Raw genomic sequence first — 21313 nt, 5'->3', positions numbered from 1 at the left:
GGCACCAAAATTTAGACGGGTTTGCTCACTGCAGGTGCCGCAGAGTGGATGCCTACTAGTGTTTCCTGCTGTTTAAAGCCCTGAACTGGAAGTACAAGTCCTGTTCCATCTTTTAGTCGTCTGTCGCATTTCTAGTCGTATGGATTCATCATGTATGTACCAAATAAAATTGCTTCAAGGGTCTGTTTGCACAACCAGAATTACCGTACATCCTGGAATATAAGCCGCTACATTTTTCCTACACTTTGAGCCCTGCGGCTTATCAACTGGTGCAGCTAATTAATGGATTTTTTCTTCGCTGACGGCCATAATGCAAATAGTTTTCATGAAACGCATGCAAAGACACTTGAAGAGCATGTTATTATTTTTTGCTACGGCGCAACATTTTGGACGGGTTTGCTCACTGCAGGTGCTGCAAGGTGGATGCCTACTAGTGTTTCCTGCTGTTTAAAGCCCTGAACTGGAAATACAAGTACCGTTCCACCTTTAAGCTGTCCGTCGCATATCTAGTCGTATGGATTTGTCATTCATCACTCCGGGGCGGTATAGCTCGGTTGGTAGAGTGGCCATGCCAGCAACTTGAGGGTTCCAGGTTCAATCCCCGCTTCCGCCATCCAAGTCACTGCCGTTGTGTCCTTGGGCAAGACACTTTACCCACCTGCTCCCAGTGCTACCCACACTAGTTTAAATGTAACTTTGAAATTGGGTTTACTATGTAAAAGGGCCTTGAGTCACTAGAGAAAAGCGCTATATAAATATGATTCACTTAAATCCAAGCAACGTTTGTAAGTTTTACAATATAACTACAACCAGTCGTACTTACTAAAGCGTCCCACGTGTGATGTACTGTTTGTAGGAGTGTCTTCATGCATATTTGTACATGCTATTGTAATGTAATCAAGCTAATGACCCTAGCATTAGCTAATATGCTAACACATTTACGAGTGTCTGCGCTATATTAACTCAAAATGGCATTCTTTTTGTATTGTTTCAGTTTCGTAAATTCCTCAGTAAATTCACCAAAACGTCACCGTGAGTGTGTTTCGCTGATTGGAGAGCTGGCTTGTGAAGATGGTGGCTCCATTTTGATGACTTCTATTTTGTTTGATCAGCCGTTTTACTGCCATGTTACAGACACCGTTTGGAAACAAATTAGGTATGTAAATAAACATTGAGAAAAATACTTCCACGATTTATAGTCCGGTTTAACTTATATATGGAATTTTAAGCAATTCTAAAATTTAGTGGGTACGGATTATATTCCGGTGTGCATTATAGCGCATGACGTTAAAGTGCATCCGGCAGTGGAGGCTCCTCTATGGGGTGATGGGGCACCAGGAGGTTAACCCCTTTACTACTTTTACCCCAGGTGGCCCTTGGCAAAGGCCTAGTACCTGACTTACCCCTAGCCAGGGATACGGTGAAGACCTCAACGGCGAAACAAGCGGAAGAGGGTAGATTTAAGAACTACCACAACGGCTGGATTGCAGAAGAAGGCTGCAGCAAAAAAAGTGTTCCCTGTCGTCTTGGGACTCCATGCCACTGGGCCCTGACCCTGATCTGTCAAGGACCGTGTGGTGACTGTCTGTGCACCGGTCTCCCCACGTTAAACAAAGTCACGCACAAGCATCCTCCATAAAGGGATACACCCCTACCAGGATTGTCCGAGTGACCGCCGATGATGAGTCCGGAAAATGGGGTAAAACGTACATTAGGCGCACCAACAGGTACGGCGTGGCGCAGTGGGAGAATGGCCGTGCGCAACCCGAGGGTCCCTGGTTCAAATCCCACCTAGTACCAACCTCGTCACGTCCGTTGTGTCCTGAGCAAGACACTTCACCCTTGCTCCTGATGGGTGCTCGTTGGCGCCTTGCATGGCAGCTCCCTCCATCAGTGTGTGAATGTGTGTGTGAATGGGTAAATGTGGAAGTAGTGTCAAAGCGCTTTGAGTACCTTGAAGGTAGAAAAGCGCTATACAAGTACAACCCATTTATCATTACCTGTTATTTTTTGAAAAAAGTAAAATATTTCAAATGTGCTTGATAGTCGGGAAACAGGGTAATCATATTTTTAAAATGTGCAACTTATGGCATTCTGTGCAGCCCTGAGTTAAAAAGTTAAAGTACCAATGATGTGGCAAAATTATTCCCTGCATTTGACCCATCGCCCTTAATCACACACTGGGAGGTGAGGGGAGCAGTGAGCAGTAGCGGTGGCAGCGCCCGGGAATCATATTTTGGCGATTAAACCCCCAATTCTAACCCTATGGAGCGTCACAATGGCTGAATGGCAGATGAAGGCTGCAGCAGAAAAGGGTCCCCAGTCGTCTTGGACTCCATGCCACTGGACCCTGACCCGGATCCGTCAAGGATCGTGTGGTGACTGTCTGCACAAGTCTCCCCGCGTTAAACTAAGTCACGCACAAGCATCTTCCATAGAAGGATACAACCCTACCAGGACGATCGTCATACTCGCTCCGAGTAACCGTTGAGGATGAGTCTGGAAAATGCGGTAAAACGTACATTAGGCGCACCGGTTATTTTTTGAAAAAAGTAAAATATTTTAAATGTGCTTTATAGTCGGGAAATAGGGTAATCATATTTTTTAAATGTGCAACTTATGGCACTCTGTGCAGCCCTGAGTTAAAAAGTTAAAGTACCAATGATGTGGCAAAATTATTCCCTGCATTTGACCCATCGCCCTTAATCACACACTGGGAGGTGAGGGGAGCAGTGAGCAGTAGCGGTGGCATCGCCCGGGAATCATTTTTTGGCGATTAAACCCCCAATTCTAACCCTATGGAGCGTCACAATGGCTGAAGAAGGCTGCAGCAGAAAAGGCTCCCCAGTCGTCTTGGACTCCATGCCACTGGACCCTGACCCGGATCCGTCAAGGATCGTGTGGTGACTGTCTGCACAAGTCTCCCCACGTTAAACTAAGTCACACACAGGCATCTTCCATAAAGGGATACAACCCTACCAGGAGGATCGTCATACTCGCTCCGAGTGACCGCCAATGAGTCCAGAATATGTGGTAAAACGTACAAAACGTGGTAAATAAGGAAAATATTTTAAATGTGCTTTATAGTCTGGAAATAGGGTAATCGCCCTTTATCACCCCCTGGGAGGTGAGGGGAGCAGTGAGCAGTAGCGGTGGTCATGCCCAGTCATGATTTTTTTAGTGATTAACCCCCAATTCCAACCCTTGATGCTGAGTGCCAAGCAGGGAGGTAATGACTCCAGTTTGTATAGTCTTTTGAGTTCCAGAGTTACATGAAAGGCACTTACTGTTTCCTTCGAGCGAGGCGGTTCTTTTCCGCTTCACACACGCTCGCACGTGATTGGACAGACTCACGCCGCTGTGGAAGCTGGCGTTGCAGTGGACACACGCTTTCCTGTTGAACTCGCCTTTCTCTGCAAGAGGAATAAACAAGCAGACGTCAAAGTCAGTCACCCAACACAAGAGTTGCCGCTGTTGGGAGTGCACGCATTCTACACTCGTTGTGCTACACCTGCCCGTTACTTGTGTTGTTGTTCTTTCCACAGCCTTCGGGGACGACTGCCGCCAGCCCAGTGTTGCCCAAATAAAGAGGGTGCTGTCATGCTCGTGTACTGGAGCAAGACGGCGGCCATTGACTGCAAGGTCAATCAGTAAAGTGCCCAACAGCCACTCGTAGATTGTCCCTGTTCACTTAATATTCTCTCATCTCTGCACCAATCAACCGCTTCATCCTTTGATTGATTGATTGATTGATACTTTTATTAGTAGATTGCACAGTACAGTACATATTCCGTACAATTGACCACTAAATGGTAACACCCGAATAAGTTTTTCAACTTGTTTAAGTCGGGGTCCACGTTAATCAATTCATGGTCCTGTCTTCTGTCCCTCATTTACTCTCACTTTGCTCCAGTGGGGTCCAAATTACAGATGTCCGATAATGGCTTTTTTGGCCGATTATCCGAAATTGTCCAACTCTTAGTTACAGATACCGATATAAACAGTCGTGGAATTAACACATTATTGTGCCTAATTTTGTCGTGATGCATTAAATAATGTACCAAGGTTTTCCAAAATTAATCAAGGGACCAAATATCCCTTTGGGACAGAGGACCCTATTGTATTTCTAAGGTTTTATTATTATTATACCGCCGCCTCTTTGATGTAAACAAACACCATTGGTGGCGCTATACCTAACATCCACTGTAATGATACCAAACACAATAGCGTATCTAGTCGATACGATGATTACATCGATATTTTCTATCGTCACAATCTTTTTCCTTTTAAAAAAAATTCATATTATGTTTATAAAGTCAAGAAATATGTCCATAGACCAGGGGTCGGCAACCTTTACCAATCAGAGAGCCATTTTGATCCGTTTCTCAAAATAAAGAAGACAATGGGAGCCGCAACCATTCTCGCGAATGCCTGCTGGTGGTCGGTCACCCATATAACAATAATAAGGGCGTGCTATGAAGCCATTGCCTTAGAAGCCTTCTACAACATGTAGAAACTGCTAGCCAGTCCAGCAACATGTTTTATGTGGCTTCCACAGAGACACGTACACGACTGCAAGGCATACTGGGTGATACAGGTTACACTGAAGGTTGTGATATAAACAACTTTAACACTCTTACTAATATGCACCACACTGTGAACCCACACCAAACATTTCGGGAGAACATCCTCACAGTAACAACATAAACGCAACACAACAAATACCCAGAATTCTTAGCATCCATGACTCTTCCTGACTATATTTTACACCCCCCCCCCCCCCCCCCCCCATTGCGTCGTTGGAGGTGGGCGGGGTTGGGGGGCGGGGGTGTAAAATATAGTCAGAAAGAGTCATGGATGCTAAAGATTCTGGGTATTTGATGTGTTGCGTTTATGTTGTGTTACTGTGAGGATGTTCTCCCGAAATGTGTTTGTCATTCTTGTTTTCTGTGGGTTCACAGTGTGGTGCATATTAGTAAGAGCGTTAAAGTTGTTTATATCACAACCTTCAGTGTAACCTGTATCACCCAATATGCCTTGCAGTCGTGTAGGTGTATCTGCTCAAGCCACATACAACATGTTGCTAGACTGGCAAGCATGCGTAAAGTCGGCACGCAGATAGCATTGCTTGAAAGGCAGGCGCGATGACATGTTGTTGAGGACGTTAAAAGTAAAGCCATCAGAGTACGCCCTCAATGTTGTAGTCCGAGTGAAAATCGGAGAACGTTGACCCCGGGTGATGTCTAGGAGAGGCACCAAAATCCAGAATCCCCCTGTAACAGTCTGGGGGTTAGGTGATTATGCAGCTGAGCCGCATCAGAGTTGCCAAAGAGCCGCATGCGGCTCCGGAGCCGCGGGTTGCTGACCCCTGCCCTAGACATATGAAAACTTTGAATATGACTAATGTATGATCCTGTAACTACTTGGTATCGGATCGATACCTAAATTGGTGATATCATCTAAAATTAATGTAAGGTATCAAGCAACAGAAGAATAAGTGATTATTACATTTTAACAGCAGTGTAGATAGAACATGTTGAAACGGAAAATAAGCTGATATTAACAGTAAATGAACAAGTGGATTAAGAGTACATTTTTACAGTTTGTCCTTCATATTTTTACAAAATAGAATGATAAATGACACAATATGATACTGCATACGTCAGCAGACTAATTAGCAGTCTTTGTTTGCTTACTTAAAACTAAAGACAAGTTGTCTTGTATGTTCACTATTTTATTTAAGGACAAAATTGTTCTTTGTTCTATGTTTAATGTACAGCAACATTTTTGGTTAAATTCAAGCCAATAATACAATTTTTTTGTGGTCCGCCTTATTTAGAAAAGTACCAAAAAGTATCGAAATACATTTTGGTACCGGTACTAAAATATTGGTATCGGGACAACCCTAGATTCGATCACTACATACTAATATTTCTCAACTAAACCTCCACATAAAGGAGCGCTGTCCTAGACTTGTCCTAAAGTGCCTCGAGATAACGTTTGTTGTCAGTTGGCAATATACAAATATTTCTAAACTTGTCGAGAATGGTAGCAAAAAAATTGTCGGTGATATCTCTTTGCAAATACAAACGGTCGGTACTTGCTCGGTGGATGTTTCTTTGGTATGGAGGTTGGTGAACCTGGCCCCATCCTTGTTTGGGAATGACTTAGCATTTCACGAAAGCTGCTTTCATACCCAAACATTGCACCCACCTGTTCCCAATTAGCCCGTTCACCTGTGGCATGTTCCGAATAAGTGTTTGATGAGCATTACTCAACTTTTTAGTCTTTTTTGCCACCTGTGCCAGCCTTATTTTTTAAACATGTTGCAGGCATCAAATGCCAAACTAGCTAATATTTGCAAAAAATATCTTGTTTTTGTAGACTATTCAATTGAATATAGGTTGAAAAGAATTTGCAAATCATTGTATTCTGTTTTTATTTAACATTTACACAATGTGCCAACTTCACTGGTTTTGGGTTTTGTAGATTAATATTGGCCCATTCCTAAAAATCCTACCCCCCTGGGAACCTTACTCGAGTGCTTACATGACGTCGATGCCTGGTTGGCCCAGAACTTTTTAAAGCTAAACGAGGAAAAATCTTTAGTTGTGCTGCTAAGCAAAAGTGATCCTCTGCTGGACTCGGACTTTCTTAAGAACTCTGTACGTCCCACAGCCACCCGCCTTAGAGTCATCATAGACCCATCCATCCATTTTCTTCCCTTTATCCGAGGTTAGGTTGCGGGCCAAGCAGTCTAAAAGCATGGAAGCCCAGACTTCCCTCTCCCCAGCCACTTCGTCCAGCTCTTCCCGGGGGATCCCGAGGCGTTCCCAGGCCAGCCGGGAGACATAGTCTTCCCAACGTGTCCTTGGTCTTCCCCGTGGCCTCCTACCGGTTGGACGTGCCCTAAACACCTCCTTAGGGAGGCGTTCGGGTGGCATCCTGACCAGATGCCCGAACCACCTCACCTGGCTCATTTCGAAGTGGAGGAGCAGCGGTTTTAATTTGAGCTCCTCCCGGATTGCAGAGATTCTCACCCTATCTCTAAGGGAGAGCCCCTCCACCCGGGGGAGGAAACTCATTTCGGCCCGTGATCTTGTCCTTTCGGTCATAACCCAAAGCTCATGACTATAGGTGAGGATGGGAACGTAGATCGACCGGTAAATTGAGAGCTTTGCCTTCCGGCTCAGCTCCTTCTTCACCACAAAGGGTCGATACAGCGTCCGCTTTACTGAAGACGCCGCACTGTTCCACCTGTCGATCTCACCATCCACTCTTCCCTCACTCGTGAACAAGACTTCGAAGTACTTGAAAGGCCTACTGAAACCCACTACTGCCGACCACACAGTCTGATAGTTTATATATCAATGATCAAATATTAACATTGCAACACATGCCAATACGGCCTTTTTAGTTTACTAATTTGCAATTTTACATTTTCCGTGAAGTGTCGTGTTGAAAACGTCGCGGAATGATGACTCGTATGATGACGCGTGCGTTTGACGTCTCGGGTTGTAGCGGACATTTTCCAGCCCGATCCAAGCTATAAGTAGTCTGCTTTAATCGCATGATTGAAAAGTCTTCTGGACATCCGTGTTGCTGAATCTTTTGCAATTTGTTCAATTAATAATGGAGAAGTCAAAGTAGAAAGATGGAGGTGGGAAGCTTTTAGCCTTTAGCCACACAAACACAGTCGGCGTTTCCTTGTTTAAAATTCCCGAAGATGAAGCTTTACTATGGATCGGAGCGGTCAAGCGAACATGGATCCCGACCAAATGTCAACCGGCAGTTTTCGGTGAGAACATTGTGGTAATAAGTCAGTTCTTACCGGAGACATCAGCGGAGCTTCCGTCTTGCTGCTGCTGTGTGACTTCCCTCAGAGACTCTGGCGTCAACACACCCGTCGCCACACCCCTTCGACTTTCAGGTACTTTATAATCTTACTAAATGACTAGTAACACAATAGGCAGATAAGGGATTTTGCAGAATTATCCTAGTAAATGTGTCTAACAACATCTGAATCGCTCTCACTGCCCTCGACTTTTTTTTTTCTTTCTAGTCCTTCACTTTGAATTTCCTCATCCACAAATCTTTCATCCTCGCTAAAATTAATGGGGAAATTGTGGCTTTCTCGATCCGAATAGCTCTAGCTGCTGCTGGCTATGATTGTAAACAATGTGAGGAGCTCCACATTGTCACGCGCACATCGTCTGCTACTTCCGGTAAAGGCAGGGCTTTTTTATTATCATTTTTATTATCATGTTATTTTTATTATCATGTTAGACCCGCTCGACGACCATTGCTTTCCTCCTCTCCAAGGTTCTCATAGTCATCATTGTCACCGATGTCCCACTGGGTGTGAGTTTTCCTTGCCCTTATGTGGGCCTACCGAGGATGTCGTAGTGGTTTGTGCAGCCCTTTGAGACACTAGTGATTTAGGGCTATATAAGCAAACATTGATTGATTGATTAGTGACCAAATGTTGCAAACTTTATCCTCGATGTTCTCTACTAAATCGTTTCAGCAAAAAAATGGCAATATCGCGAAATGATCAAGTATGACACTTAGAATGGACCTGCTATCCCCGTTTGAATAAGAAATCTCATTTCAGTAGGCCTTGAACTCCTCCACCTTTTCCAGGCGAGAACTACTTGCCAACAATTTTGTCCAGTCCGTTTTTGGAGTTCTGTATCAAATAATATCAGAGTTGGCTTTTTTTCTGTGTTGTTCCAATGCAAACAAAATAAACAAACATGTGAATACAAAAGTGTTTGTAATTTCAACAATTTTCTGGGAGAAGTGGTGCAATATCTGACAGAAATGCCACTATTTTTGGCGACTTGGATGCGGTCACTTACCCGACACGGGGACTGGCAGTGAAGCGGCCCCTTTTGGTCCAGGACTGTGTTCCCTGTTTGAGGAGACCGCCACAGGAGACCTGGATACATGTAGAACTCCCTTGGGTTTGGAGTCTTCCTGGCACTTTCTCTTCTTCAGAATTCCTATCAATGCGGTGGTGTCGGAAAGAGAATGTCCGTCATCTAACTTGGTCTGTATTCGCCTCTTGTCATCGTCCGTTTCCAGGAATGAAAACACAGGCAGGTGTTTGGGTTTGACATCCTCGCACACGCTTGAGTCCAACTTATTCTGAAGGTTTTCGAAGGAAGCTGGCGTGAAGCGACCGGCACCCTGATGGAAATGGTTTTGTTTCTTTCCGAGAATCTCGACTGCCCTCAGGTACTCCTTTTTGTTACGCATCAACTCCTTGAACGCGATTAATGGGGATCGGTTCTTTGATAAGTAGCCCCGACCAATCTTCTTGAGGTGGCCACGTACGTGGTTGGACTGTCCTTTCCTATTGCTAAAAAAGCCCCCACATAACGGGCAGGAATGAAGACCTGGGTCCTCAGAATCCGGCGGCAATTGCAACACTGCAAAACAACACAAAGAAAGTCAGCATTAAACTGTTTCATCCAGTAGAACGTTCAAAAAGTTCAAGTCCGTTCAATCAGAACGAGGTGATGGCATCATAAAATGTACCAGTTCCCTATGGACTATCACTATAAAACTATTTTCTCTTAGGTCTAAAGATTTATATGCAAACCCCACTTTCTTCCTGTCACTCACACACACCCCAGACCCACTCCGATAAAATAACCCACCACCACTAACGGGGCCCGGACTACCGCAAGGAGAAGAGAAGGACGAAGACTGCTCACTGATCTCTCTGGTCGGCTAGTGAAGAGATTTTACTCGTATACTTTTCTACCTTCAAGTCTATGCTGTGGCTTTTGTTACATTCGTCCAGAGGTGGGTGTGGCTTGTATAGCCCGGAAACTACAGTACTCAAATCTTATCAATCACAACAATGCGGTTTTATCACCCAGCAGCTAAAAAAAAGAAAGAATGTATAACCGGTACCTGTTTTCAGTTTCCGGAACGTTGTGCTCTTCTGTGGAATTTTGGGCTTGCGGTCTTTACAAGCCACCTGCTCAGGAGTCAGAACATGGCGCGCTCTATAGGTCAGTCCAACCCTGTGAAGATGTCCTCTCACGTGATTGGACAACCCCACTCCCGACTTGAAGACTGCAGAACAGTAGGGACAGCTCTTTTGGTACGGTTCCAACTCGGCCTTGTCTTCTGCTTGGGATTCTTGGAAAGCCATCGGATGAGAGTCGTACACTTCTGTTTCGATGCACTCTTCTTTTATGGTAGGTTCACTGTACTTCTGCTCGTCATTCTTCGTTTCCTCAAAAATACGTTTAGAGGCCTGCAGAGCGTCATGTATCGACATACTCCTGCTGTAGGTATAAATTAAATTGTGATTCTCTGGATTGACACCATCGCCATCCGAATCTTTAAGACGGAAAGTGTCTTTCCTGTCATATTCGTCTGCGTCTCCTTGGTTTAGTCTCTTTGGGCTTGGCGAGGGTTTTGGCGAGATGAAACGTGAGTCTTGGTCCGACGTGTTGCGATATGGGGTTGACATCTTTCTTTTAGATGGCGACTTCTTGATCGGCGATTGAGCTGGGTTGCAATTGGGAACTCTATCAGCGTAATGGGACGATCCTGTGAGGCCATTTGAAGATAATGTCGTATCTTCCTTAACGGTAGGGGGCGCTACCTGATCAGAACCTTCATTTTCATAGTTGGAAGCAGTTACAGATTTAGTCTTCTTCACATGATTTTGCCGGGACAGCAAAACATTAATGGATTTGTCCAGTTTGGATTCAGTTAGTTCAGACTTGAAACCGCTCCTGATCTTGTTACCTTTAAATAAATCAGATATGTCGTTTGACTCGGCAGGCCTTTTTGAGGAGACTTGATTTTTAATCATAATTTTTGACGTTAGCTCTGCATCTTGTACCGGTGTGCAAAAAGGAATGTGCTTCTTGCCGAATGGTTGTGCATTGTTCTCTGCATACCGCGCAAATTCATACTCCTCATACTCTTGCTGGTGGCGACGCATCAAGTGATTTTTAAAAACCGTTTTGCTAAAAGTTTTATATGAACAAATGTTACAGGAGAGGGTTTGAGAGTTATTGCCCCAGATTTGCTTGCTGTAAACTGGTTTTGCTGTATGCTGTATGAGACTGTGTCTGCGAAGATCGTAGCTGTTGTCAGTCCTGTAGCTACATTTGTCGCATTTAAACTTTCTCCTATCGTGGGTTTTTGCATGTTGAACAAACGTGTTGGGGCAGTTTGTAACGAATGGACACTGCGGGCAGAAAAGTTTCGTGTTTTTCTCCTCGTTGTTCTTGTCCGTGCATCCTTTGAGTTTGCCGGGTAGCCGTGATCTTTTTTCATGGTGTACGGTCATGTGCTCGATAAGAAGACTACTTTGTCTGAAAGAATCTCCACATTCACTGCAGGCAAAAGTCTTTGGCGAATGATTTGGTGGCTTTTCGTGAGTTTTCATATGACGCTGCAAATGGGACTTCTTGAAAACAAGCTTACATTTTGGGCATGGGTAAAAGGACGCTTTCTCCTCTGAATGAGAATTTGGTGTGAGCCTGTTCTTCAACAATGAAAGGCCACGGCTTGGGTTGTCTTCATGCGACTGTCTTTCCGGTACATCGCGAAGGACTTGCTTGATGGCTTTCATGGTTCCGTTGGGATAACTCGGAACAATTGCTGTCTTGGATGCCTGCAGCTTGGAAAAAGTCCTTGACTTTTTGACATCTTTAAAAGGAATGGAGCCCACTTGGTCTTCTGTATGAGAATAATCCTCAGATGACTTGTGATTCAAATCAGGGTGCATGTCCTCTGAGGGGTCGGCCATGGCAACCATGTCCATTTTCCGTTTTCTTCTTCCCTGGCTGTTTAGAGGATGTAACACCTCTTTAGGTTCGTCACTTGAGGAATCATTGTGTTTCTCCAAGAGAAAATGCATAAATTCTTGATGAGGATTCCATTGGACATCACTGGGGCTGCTGAAATCATCTGATGAGTTTTCTGGAGAGTCCACATCAAAACCCCAAATTTCTGCAGTATCTATTTCCTGCACTGTTTTCAACTGGGTTATGCTTTTCCCCTCATCTTTCTCTATGAGCATACTGTTGAGTTCATCAGCCTGTGTGGCCTCGTGTAAAGAAAGTCCATTGCCTAAGCCAACAGGAGAAAAAATGTCTGCGTTTGATAGAACATCTAGGACACTGGATTGCTTCAGAGTCAGTCTGTGAAAAGAGTCATCGCCAGAGGTTGATTCTTCCGCCATTTTCACTGATTCTTGCAGAAGGATGAGGGTGTTAATGTCCGGATCTGCATCTTTGTCATCTCCATCAAGACCAGTCAGACATTACATTTCAGCTGCCATGACCTAAAAAAGATAAGAGGTAATATTTTTCAGTTTAGTTTTTTTGGGGGGAGCAAAACCTGTATGACTGCAGTGATGAGAGAGTAACACATTTCATGAGCAATGTTTCGTGGTTCACACTAGAAGGTTCTGGGTTTGAACTATCTCAGGTGGCTGTTTGCATCTTGTGTGTGAGGTAGGGGTGTAACGGTACGTGTATTTGTATTTAACCGTTTCGGTACGGGGGTTCCGGTTCGGTGCGGAGGAGTACCGAACGAGTTCCACACGAACATATGAAGTACCCGCCTATGCTAAAGTCTTAACAAGCTGCTCCGCTCCGTTCTGCCTCCGTCTCTGCACCCTGCATTGTCCCTCTCACACAACCATCTGATTGGTTATAACCGTAGCGGTAGCAAGCCAATCAGCAGTGCGTATTCAGAGCGCATGTCGTCAGCGCTTCAGCGTCGAGCAGATAGGTCTTTAGCAGGGGCGCAACGTACTCTCCCCAAATTGTACTAAACATTTCCAAGTCAACTACTTTCTAAACATCAGTATGAGCCCGTTGACCTTCTAGAAACAAACTGCAGCTCAGCTCACTCGCAGTCCTGGGTTTAGGTAAAGGTTAGTTAGCTTTTAGCGTAACGTTAGCTCATTTTGCAGTGTGTTCGTGTGTGTGTCTGTGTGTGTGTGTGTTACGGACAGTGTTGTTTGAGGTGTGTTGAAGCAGCAAAAAAAGTACATATTAAATGAAGAGTGTCTGTCTCTGATAGTGTATATAATAATGCAAGTGCATCATAAAGCCTCTATGAACTCCATGGTGTTCAGGGATGAATAGTCTTTCCTATTGCTATTGTACTATTTTTTCAGCAATAGTTACATTAATCAGTAGTAATGTAGCAGCCTAGCTTTGAATGGCAGGGTCCCTGCTATGACATGTTGATACAAATAAAACATTTACATAATAAAAATCAACTACAGGCTTCCCCAATGCTGTAATAAATTAAGCATGATGAGTTGAATTGAAACTGTTTAATGTTGCACTTTTTATATGTAGAAGAAAAGTTGTCATTTTATTTCATCTAAGCAACAACTTGAGGCAGTTTAATGTGGATTAACGTAGGCAGAATTATTATAGTGTTCCCAGTGTTAAAAGGATCAAGCCATTGTTTACAAATTTGGTAAATAAATAACCCAAAAATTTATATTTTGTGGTTTTCTTACTGTACCGAAAATGAACCGAACCGTGACCTCTAAACCGAGGTACGTACCGAACCGAAATTTTTTTGTACCGTTACACCCATAGTGTGAGGGGAGTTGTATGGGTTCTTTCGGGATTTCCCTTCCAGGGTCCAAAAACATTCTACATACGTACTTTGTCGGTTGGTGGTTGTTTGATCAAATTTAGCATAAGGTTATGTTTTACAGACCGTTTGAGCCGCTTTCTGACTGTCTCTTCAGAATGGGCCGTTTTGTGGGCGGTCTTATTTACGTGGCTCCACTTGGACTGCATCTTCTCCCCGCAGATTTTGTTGTACTTTTTAGCGCTTCCATTGCAAGTTAATTATTTTTATTGGTTTGATTTCAAATTTTCAGGACTTATGCAGATCCCAAACAAACAGTAGTTACTAATAGGTAAGAAAAGTTGGTTTTGCATAATAGGGCCTCTTTACGACAGCCATAGATCGACACAATCGTGCACCTCTATTTTACAACTAACCAAACAACCATCCATCCATCCATTTTCTTCCGCTTATCTGAAGTCTACAGCCTAAGCAGAGGAGCCCAGACTTCCTTCTACCCAGTCACGTTGTCCAACTCCTTCCAGGGGATCCCTGAGGCGTTACCCAACCAGCTGGGAGACAGTCTTTACACCATGTCCAGGGTTATCCCCGTGGTCTCCTTCACCTAACCAGGAAAGCATTCGGGGGGCATTCTGACAAGATGCCTGAACCACCTCATCTGGCTCCTCTCGACGTGGAGACGCAGCGGCTTTACTCTGACCTCCTTCCAAATGACAGAGTTTTTAACCCTATGTCTAAGGGAGAGCCCTGTCACCAGACATGGGAAACTCATTTTGGCCGTTTGTACCCCTGATCTTGTCCTTTTGGTCATAACCCAAAACTCATGACCATAGGCGAGGATAGGGACATAGATCTACCAGTAAATGGAGAGCTTTGCCTTCCGGCTTAGCTCCTCCTTTCCTCGACGGACCGATACAGGGTCCGCATTACTGCAGATGCTGCACCAATTTGCCTGTCAATCTCACGATTCACTCTTCCCTCACTCGTGAACAAGACCCCGAGGTACTTTAACTCCTCCACTTGGGGCAGGATCTCCTCTCCAACCCGGAGAAAGCACCCCACCCTTTCTATGGGTGTGAACCATGGACTCGGACTTGGAAGTACTGATAGTAATCTCAGTCACTTCACACTCTGCTGCAACCTGATCCAGTGAGAGTTGAAGATCCTGGCCAGATGAAGCCAGCAGGACCACATAATCGGCAAAAAGCAGAGACCTAATCCTGCAGCCACCAAACCAAATCCCCTCAAAGCCCTGACTGCACTTATAAATTCTGTCCACAAAAGTTGTAAACAGAATCTGTGACAAAGGGCTGCCCTACAAAGGACTTCCTGAAGGACACGGTCGAATGCCTTCTCCAAGTCCACAAAACACATGTAGACTCGTTGGGAAAACTCCCATGCACCCTAAAGGATCCTGCCGAAAATATGGAGATGGTCCACTGTTCCACGTCCGGCACGAAAACCCTCAGTGTTGGTGTGCACCAGCAGGTTTTGAGATTACCGACCACCTTGCGGCCACAGCTCTGATTGGCTACCTCGACAATAGAGGCACGGAACATGGTCAACTTGGACTCAATATCCAGCACATCCCTTGTAACATGTTCAAAGTTCTCTCACGTTGGGAATTGAAACTGTCTCCGACGGAAGACTTTGCCAGCCGTTCCTAGTAAACCCTCACTATGGGTTTGGGCCTGCTCGATCTGTCCAGCATTCTCTCCCACTATCGGAGCTGACGGCTGAAAGCTTCACCCCTCTCTTGTGACAAAAACATGAGACCGCAAATCCAATGATACGACCACAAAGTCGATCAAACTGCGGCCTACGGTGTCCTGGTGCCAAGTGTACATTTGAACATGGTGTTTGTTATAGACAATTTGTGACGAGCACAAAAGTCCAATAACAAAACACCACTCTGGTTCAGATCAGGGCGGCCGTTCCTCCCAATCACGCCTCTCCAGGTCTCAGTCGTTGACAATGTGAGCGTTGAAGTCCCCCAGCAGAGCAAGGGAATCACCTGAGGGAGCACTATCTAGTACTCCCTCGAGGGGCTCCAAAAAGGGCAGGCACTCTGAACTGCTGTTTGGTGTGTAAGCAAAGACAACGATCAGAATCTGTCCCCATACTCATAGGCGGAGAGAAGCTACCCTTTTGTCCACCTGGTTAAACTCCAACGTACAGGCTCTGAGCCGAGAGGGCAACAAGTAGTAAGAGCCTCTCACTGCTGGCAACGCCAGACTGGAAGATAGTCCAGCCTCTATTGAGAGGACTGGTTACAGAGCTCTTGCTGTGCGTCGAAGAAAGACCGACTAGATCCAAATGGAACTTCTCTACCTAGTGCACCAATTCGTGACAGGAAATGCCAACTATCTAAATCGCTATTATTAGCTAACAACAGCTAAAGCTAATGCGTGTGCATGTGTTACGTACATAACTAGTTAAGTCAATTATGTCTTAGAAGAGGGCGGGATATAACGCTTAAAATACAGTGGAAATTAGCGCCCTCTATGCATCTATGTAAATGTTGCAAACAGCCCCTTTAACCATAGAGCCAGGGCCCATTATTGGGCCGCGAGAAAATACTAGAGGCCCGTCCAAATAACAGCAGTGGTCCGTATGCTGTAATACACTTCAGGGTTTCCCGCAGTGCTTCGTTGCTAAGGCGGCCGCCTTAACAACAAAGAGCCGCCGCCTAAGCTAAAGTCTTAACAAGCTGCTCCGCTTCGTTGTGCCTCTGTCTGTCAGTACTCGCTGCAGCACCCAGCATTGTACCACCCAAAGACCCATCTGATTGGTTATACGCAGAGTGGTAACAGCCAATCAGCAGTGCGTATTCAGAGTGCATGGAGTCTGTGCTCCAGCGTCGTGATGAGCAGAAAGGTGTTTAGCAGGTAAGCATAAGGCAGTGGATTCTCCCCAAATGATAATAAACACCTCCCAGTCAACTACTAGTATCAATCAATCAATCAATGTTTATTTATATAGCCCTAAATCACAAATGTCTCAAAGGACATCACTATGAGCCCGTTGACGTTCTAGAAACATAAACGGCAGCTCAGGTCGCTCGCAGTCCTTGGGGTGAAATCTAATTAGCTTCTAGCGTAACATTAGCTCATTTTGCGGTGTACGTGTGTGTGTTATGGACAGCAAAGCTGTCTGTCTGTTCTTTCACTTTACATTTTCTGTGTTGATTGAGCTGGGTCGAAGCAGCAAAAAAGGACATTAGGTTAAATTAAGAGTTTCTGTCTCTGAGAGTTGATATAATAATGTAACTGCATCATAAAGCCTACATGAACTCCATGGTGTTCAGGGATGAATAGTCTCTTATATTACTATTGTACTATTGTTTTCAGCTATAGTTACATTAATCATTAGTAATGTAGCAGCCTAGTTTTGAATGGCAGGGTCCCCGCTATCAAATCTTGATAAAAAATATAACACATAATAAAAATCTACTACAGGCTTCCCAAATGCTGTAATGAATTAAGCGTGACGAGTTAAATGTATGTATGCATTTGGCATAATAATGACATACTTAGGATCTGAGGCAACAAGGACCGTTATGTTTTTACTTTATTGATAAAATATCAAGATATATATCGTATATCGCCATTCAGCAAACAGAGCGAAAAACAACCAAGAATTTTAGGTTTCTTCATGCGACGAAGCCGGTCTACTTCACCACAGTCTGTAGTCTATTGCCCCCTCAGGCTATTTGTTGTTAGCGACGAGGTGGAGACGTGATGGCGACAGGTTGAGTTACACCGATCCTTACACCCACCCACCTCCTTCCCCGGTCTGTCCGCCGGAGAGACACCACCTTAACTAACATTTTCTGGAGGAAATACTGCACTTGTCCACCGCTTGTGGCAGTAAGGGCAATATCAAACAAACAGAAGGCGGAGGAAACTCATTTCGGCTGCTTGTAACCGTGCGTGATTTTGTCCTTTCGGTCATGACCCAAAGTTCAAGACCATAGGTGAGGATGGGAACATAGATCGACCGGTAAATTGGGAGCTTTGCCTTGCGGCTCAGCTCCTCCTTCACCACGTCCGCATTACTGAAGACGCTGCACCGATTTGCCTGTTGATCTCGCGATCCACTCTTCCATCACTGCTGAACAAGACTCCGAGGTACTTGAACTCCTCCACTTGGGGCAGGGTCTCCTCCCCAACCCGGAGATGGCACTCCACCTTTTTCCGGGCGAGAACCATTGACTCGGACTTGGAGGTGCTGATTCTCATCCCGGTCGCTTCACACTCGGCTGCAAACCGATCCAGTGAGAGCTGAATAGAAGCCATCAGGACCACATCATCTGCAAATAGCAGAGACCTAATCTTTCCGCCACCAAACCGGAACCCCTCAACGCCTTGACTGCGCCTAGAAATTCTGTCCATAAAAGTTATAAACGGAATCGGTGACAAAGGGCAGTCTTGGCGGAGTCCAACTCTCACTGGAAACGTGTCCAACTTACTACCGGCAATGCGGACCAAGCTCTGAAACTGATCATACAGGGAGCGAACCGCCACAGTCAGACAGTCCGATACCCCATACTCTCTGAGCACTCCCCACTGGACTTCCCGAGGGACACGGTCGAATGCCTTCTCCAAGTCCACAAATCACATGTAGACTGGTTGGGCAAACTCCCATGCACCCTCAACGACCCTGACGAGAGTATAGAGCTGGTCCACAGTTCCACGCCCAGGACGAAAACCACACTGTTCTTCCTGAATCCGAGGTTTGACTGGCCGGCGTAGCCTCCTCTCCAGTACACCTAAATAGACCTTACTGGGAAAGCTGAGGAGTGTGATCCCACGATGGTTGGAACACACCCTCCGGTTCCCCTTCTTAAAGAGAGGAACCACCACCCCGGTCTGCCAATCCAGAAGTACTGCCCCCGATGTCCACGCGATGCTGCAGAGTCTTACAGCCCCACAGCATCCAGAGCCTTAAGGAACTTCGGGCGGATCTCATCTACCCTTGCCACAGAAGGGGCTTTTTATCTACCTCGGCAACCTCTGCCCCAGATATAGGAGAGCCCACCACAGATTCTCCAGGTACCCAGATTGTAAGTAATGTAAATAATTCAATGTACAAACCCCGTTTCCATATTAGTTGGGAAATTGTGTCAGATGTAAATATAAACGGAATACAATGATTTGCAAATCCTTTTCAACCCATATTCAGTTGAATATGCTACAAAGACAACATATTTGATGTTCAAACTGATAAACATTTTTTTTTTTCGCAAATAATCATTAACTTTAAAATTTGATGCCAGCAACACGTGACAAAGAAGTTGAGAAAGGTGGCAATAAATAGTGATATAGTTGAGGAATGCTCATCAAACACTTATTTGGAACATCCCACAGGTGTGCAGGCTAATTGGGAACAGGTGGATACTATGATTGGGTATAAAAACAGCTTCCCCAAAAATGCTCAGTCTTTCACAAGAAAGGATGGGGCGAGGTACACCCCTTTGTCCACAACTGCGTGAGCAAATAGTCAAACAGTTTAAGAACAACATTTCTCAAAGTGCAATTACAAGAAATTTACGGATTTCAACATCTACGGTCCATAATATCATCAAAAGGTTCAGAGAATCTGGAGATATCATTCCATGTAAGCGGCATGGCCGGAAACCAACATTGAATGACCGTGACCTTCGATCCCTCAGACGGCACTATATCAAAAACCGACATCAATGTCTAAAGGATATCACCACATGATCTCAGGAACCCTTCAGAAAACCACGGTCACTAAACACAGTTCGTCGCTACATCTGTAAGTGCAAGTTAAAGCTCTACTATGCAAAGCGAAAGCCATTTATCAACAACATCCAGAAACGCTGCCGGCTTCTCTGGGCCCGAGATCATCTAAGATGGACTGATGTAAAGTGGAAAAGTGTTCTGTGGTCTGACAAGTCCACATTTCAAATTGTTTTTGGAAAATATTCGACATTGTGTCGGACCAAAGGGGAAGCGAACCATCCAGACTGTTATCGACGCAACGTTCAAAAGCCAGCATCTGTGATGGTATGGGGGTGCATTAGTGCCAAAGGCATGGGTAACTTACACATCTGTGAAGGCACCATTAATGCTGAAAGGTACATACAGGTTTTGGAACAGCATATGCTGCCATCTAAGTGTGGACGCCCCTGCTTATTTCAGCAAGACAATGCAAAGCCACATTCAGCACATGTTACAACAGCGTGGCTTTGTAAAAAAAAAAAAAAAAAAAAAGAGTGCGGGTACTTTCCTGGCCCGCCTGCAGTCCAGACCTGTGTCCCATCGAAAATGTGTGGCGCATTATGAAGCGTAAAATACGACAGCGGAGACCCCGGACTGTTGAGCGACTGAAGCTCTATATAAAACAAGAATTCCACTTTCAAAAGCTTTAAAAATTGGATTCCTCATTTCCCAAACGTTTGAGTGTTGTTAAAAGAAAAGGTGATGTAACAAAGTGGTGAACATGCCCTTTCCCAACTACTTTGGCACGTGTTGCAGCCATGAAATTCTAAGTCAATTATTATTTGCAAAAAAATAATAATAATTTATGAGTTTGAACCTCAAATATGTTGTCTTTGTAGTGCATTCAATTGAATATGAGTTGAAAAGGATTTGCAAATCATTGTATTCGGTTTATATTTACATTTAACACAATTTCCCAACTCATATGGAAACGGGGTTTGTACTTGTGCACATTAAAGCCAATTTGTATGCACCCATTGGTGTTTGTGTCTATAATGGAAGGGTTAATATGAAGTTATTCAAGCGTTAGTGGTTCAGTAATACATCATAGATGCTATTTGCTTAAAGATTTCATTTTAAGTAGGAATATAAGTGTCACAACAAGTGAGTGCATTCACCGTTTAAACAATAACATCAAAGACAAAAACTGAGAGTTCAAAGACAATAACGCCTGTGAATTGAGTGTAAAACTTTCGCCGGTGTAGTTGACAAATGTAAACCCGGCTTACATTTTTATGGAGCGGTCTTTATATTGGTTTGTTAATATTTGTTGCCATTATTATTAGCATGTGTTGTTGGATGCTGCTCTCCATTCCAACAAGGTTGTTCCATACCCAAAAAAAAAAAAAAAGCCATTACCCGGGCTGAACTGGAGCCAATGACAAATCACTCATAAGATTCCACACGGGTGGCAATATAATGTTTAAAAAAACAAACCCCAGCAAACATTACCTCTAAATGGTGCAGTTGGAGATAGGACGCGAGGAAAAACGGGGTATTTGATCATTTCTGACTTTCGTCGTCCATCTACTTCACAGTCGCCATTTTCCGTGGCGGTCTGGTGTGGCACAGATCATTTATTTTCTTGGTGGCCAGCCGTGCGTACATGTGCTCGTACAGACCCCAAACCAACACAACGGAGACGAGGAGACTTTCGATACGCCAACAAATTGCGCTTAAAAGCCGAATCGAAGTTATTATCGAGGTGGATTTAGCCACGTAATGTTAGGAGTCCAAGTGTGCACCCCCGCGGAGGTCTCACAATGGTACGTTCCACATAGGAGGCATAAAAGAGGAGTTAATGAACGCGATCTTTAGGTGGCGGATTTTTGATGGCTCCGTGGTGGATAACCGTCGTAAACTAGTTTAATCGGCATTGGAATTCAATTACCAGCTGTGGTTTTAAAAAACAGCGAGGCAATGATTCGGGTGTTGAAACTTCGATGTTAACATTAAGCTCCCATGGC

At 44.6% G+C, this 21313-nt stretch overlaps 1 protein-coding gene across 1 annotated transcript in view; it reads right to left on the bottom strand.

Annotated features, from left to right (window-relative positions):
• Positions 1 to 21091, bottom strand: part of znf644a (zinc finger protein 644a) — a 29685-nt gene extending 8594 nt beyond the window's left edge. The window contains exons 1-4 of the mRNA XM_061919869.1: positions 20799 to 21091; positions 9925 to 12322; positions 8862 to 9434; positions 3288 to 3413 (exon numbers count right to left, since the gene is read on the bottom strand). Coding sequence (XP_061775853.1) covers positions 3288 to 3413; positions 8862 to 9434; positions 9925 to 12220 — 2995 coding nt within the window. The 5' untranslated portion in view covers positions 12221 to 12322; positions 20799 to 21091. The remainder of the gene's footprint in view (positions 1 to 3287; positions 3414 to 8861; positions 9435 to 9924; positions 12323 to 20798) is intronic.
• Positions 21092 to 21313: the final 222 nt, after the last annotated feature.

This window comes from Nerophis ophidion, linkage group LG14 (genome assembly GCF_033978795.1).
Source record: "Nerophis ophidion isolate RoL-2023_Sa linkage group LG14, RoL_Noph_v1.0, whole genome shotgun sequence".
In the NCBI taxonomy this organism is placed as follows: domain Eukaryota; kingdom Metazoa; phylum Chordata; class Actinopteri; order Syngnathiformes; family Syngnathidae; genus Nerophis; species Nerophis ophidion.
This window is presented reverse-complemented; position numbering and strand designations above follow the sequence as displayed.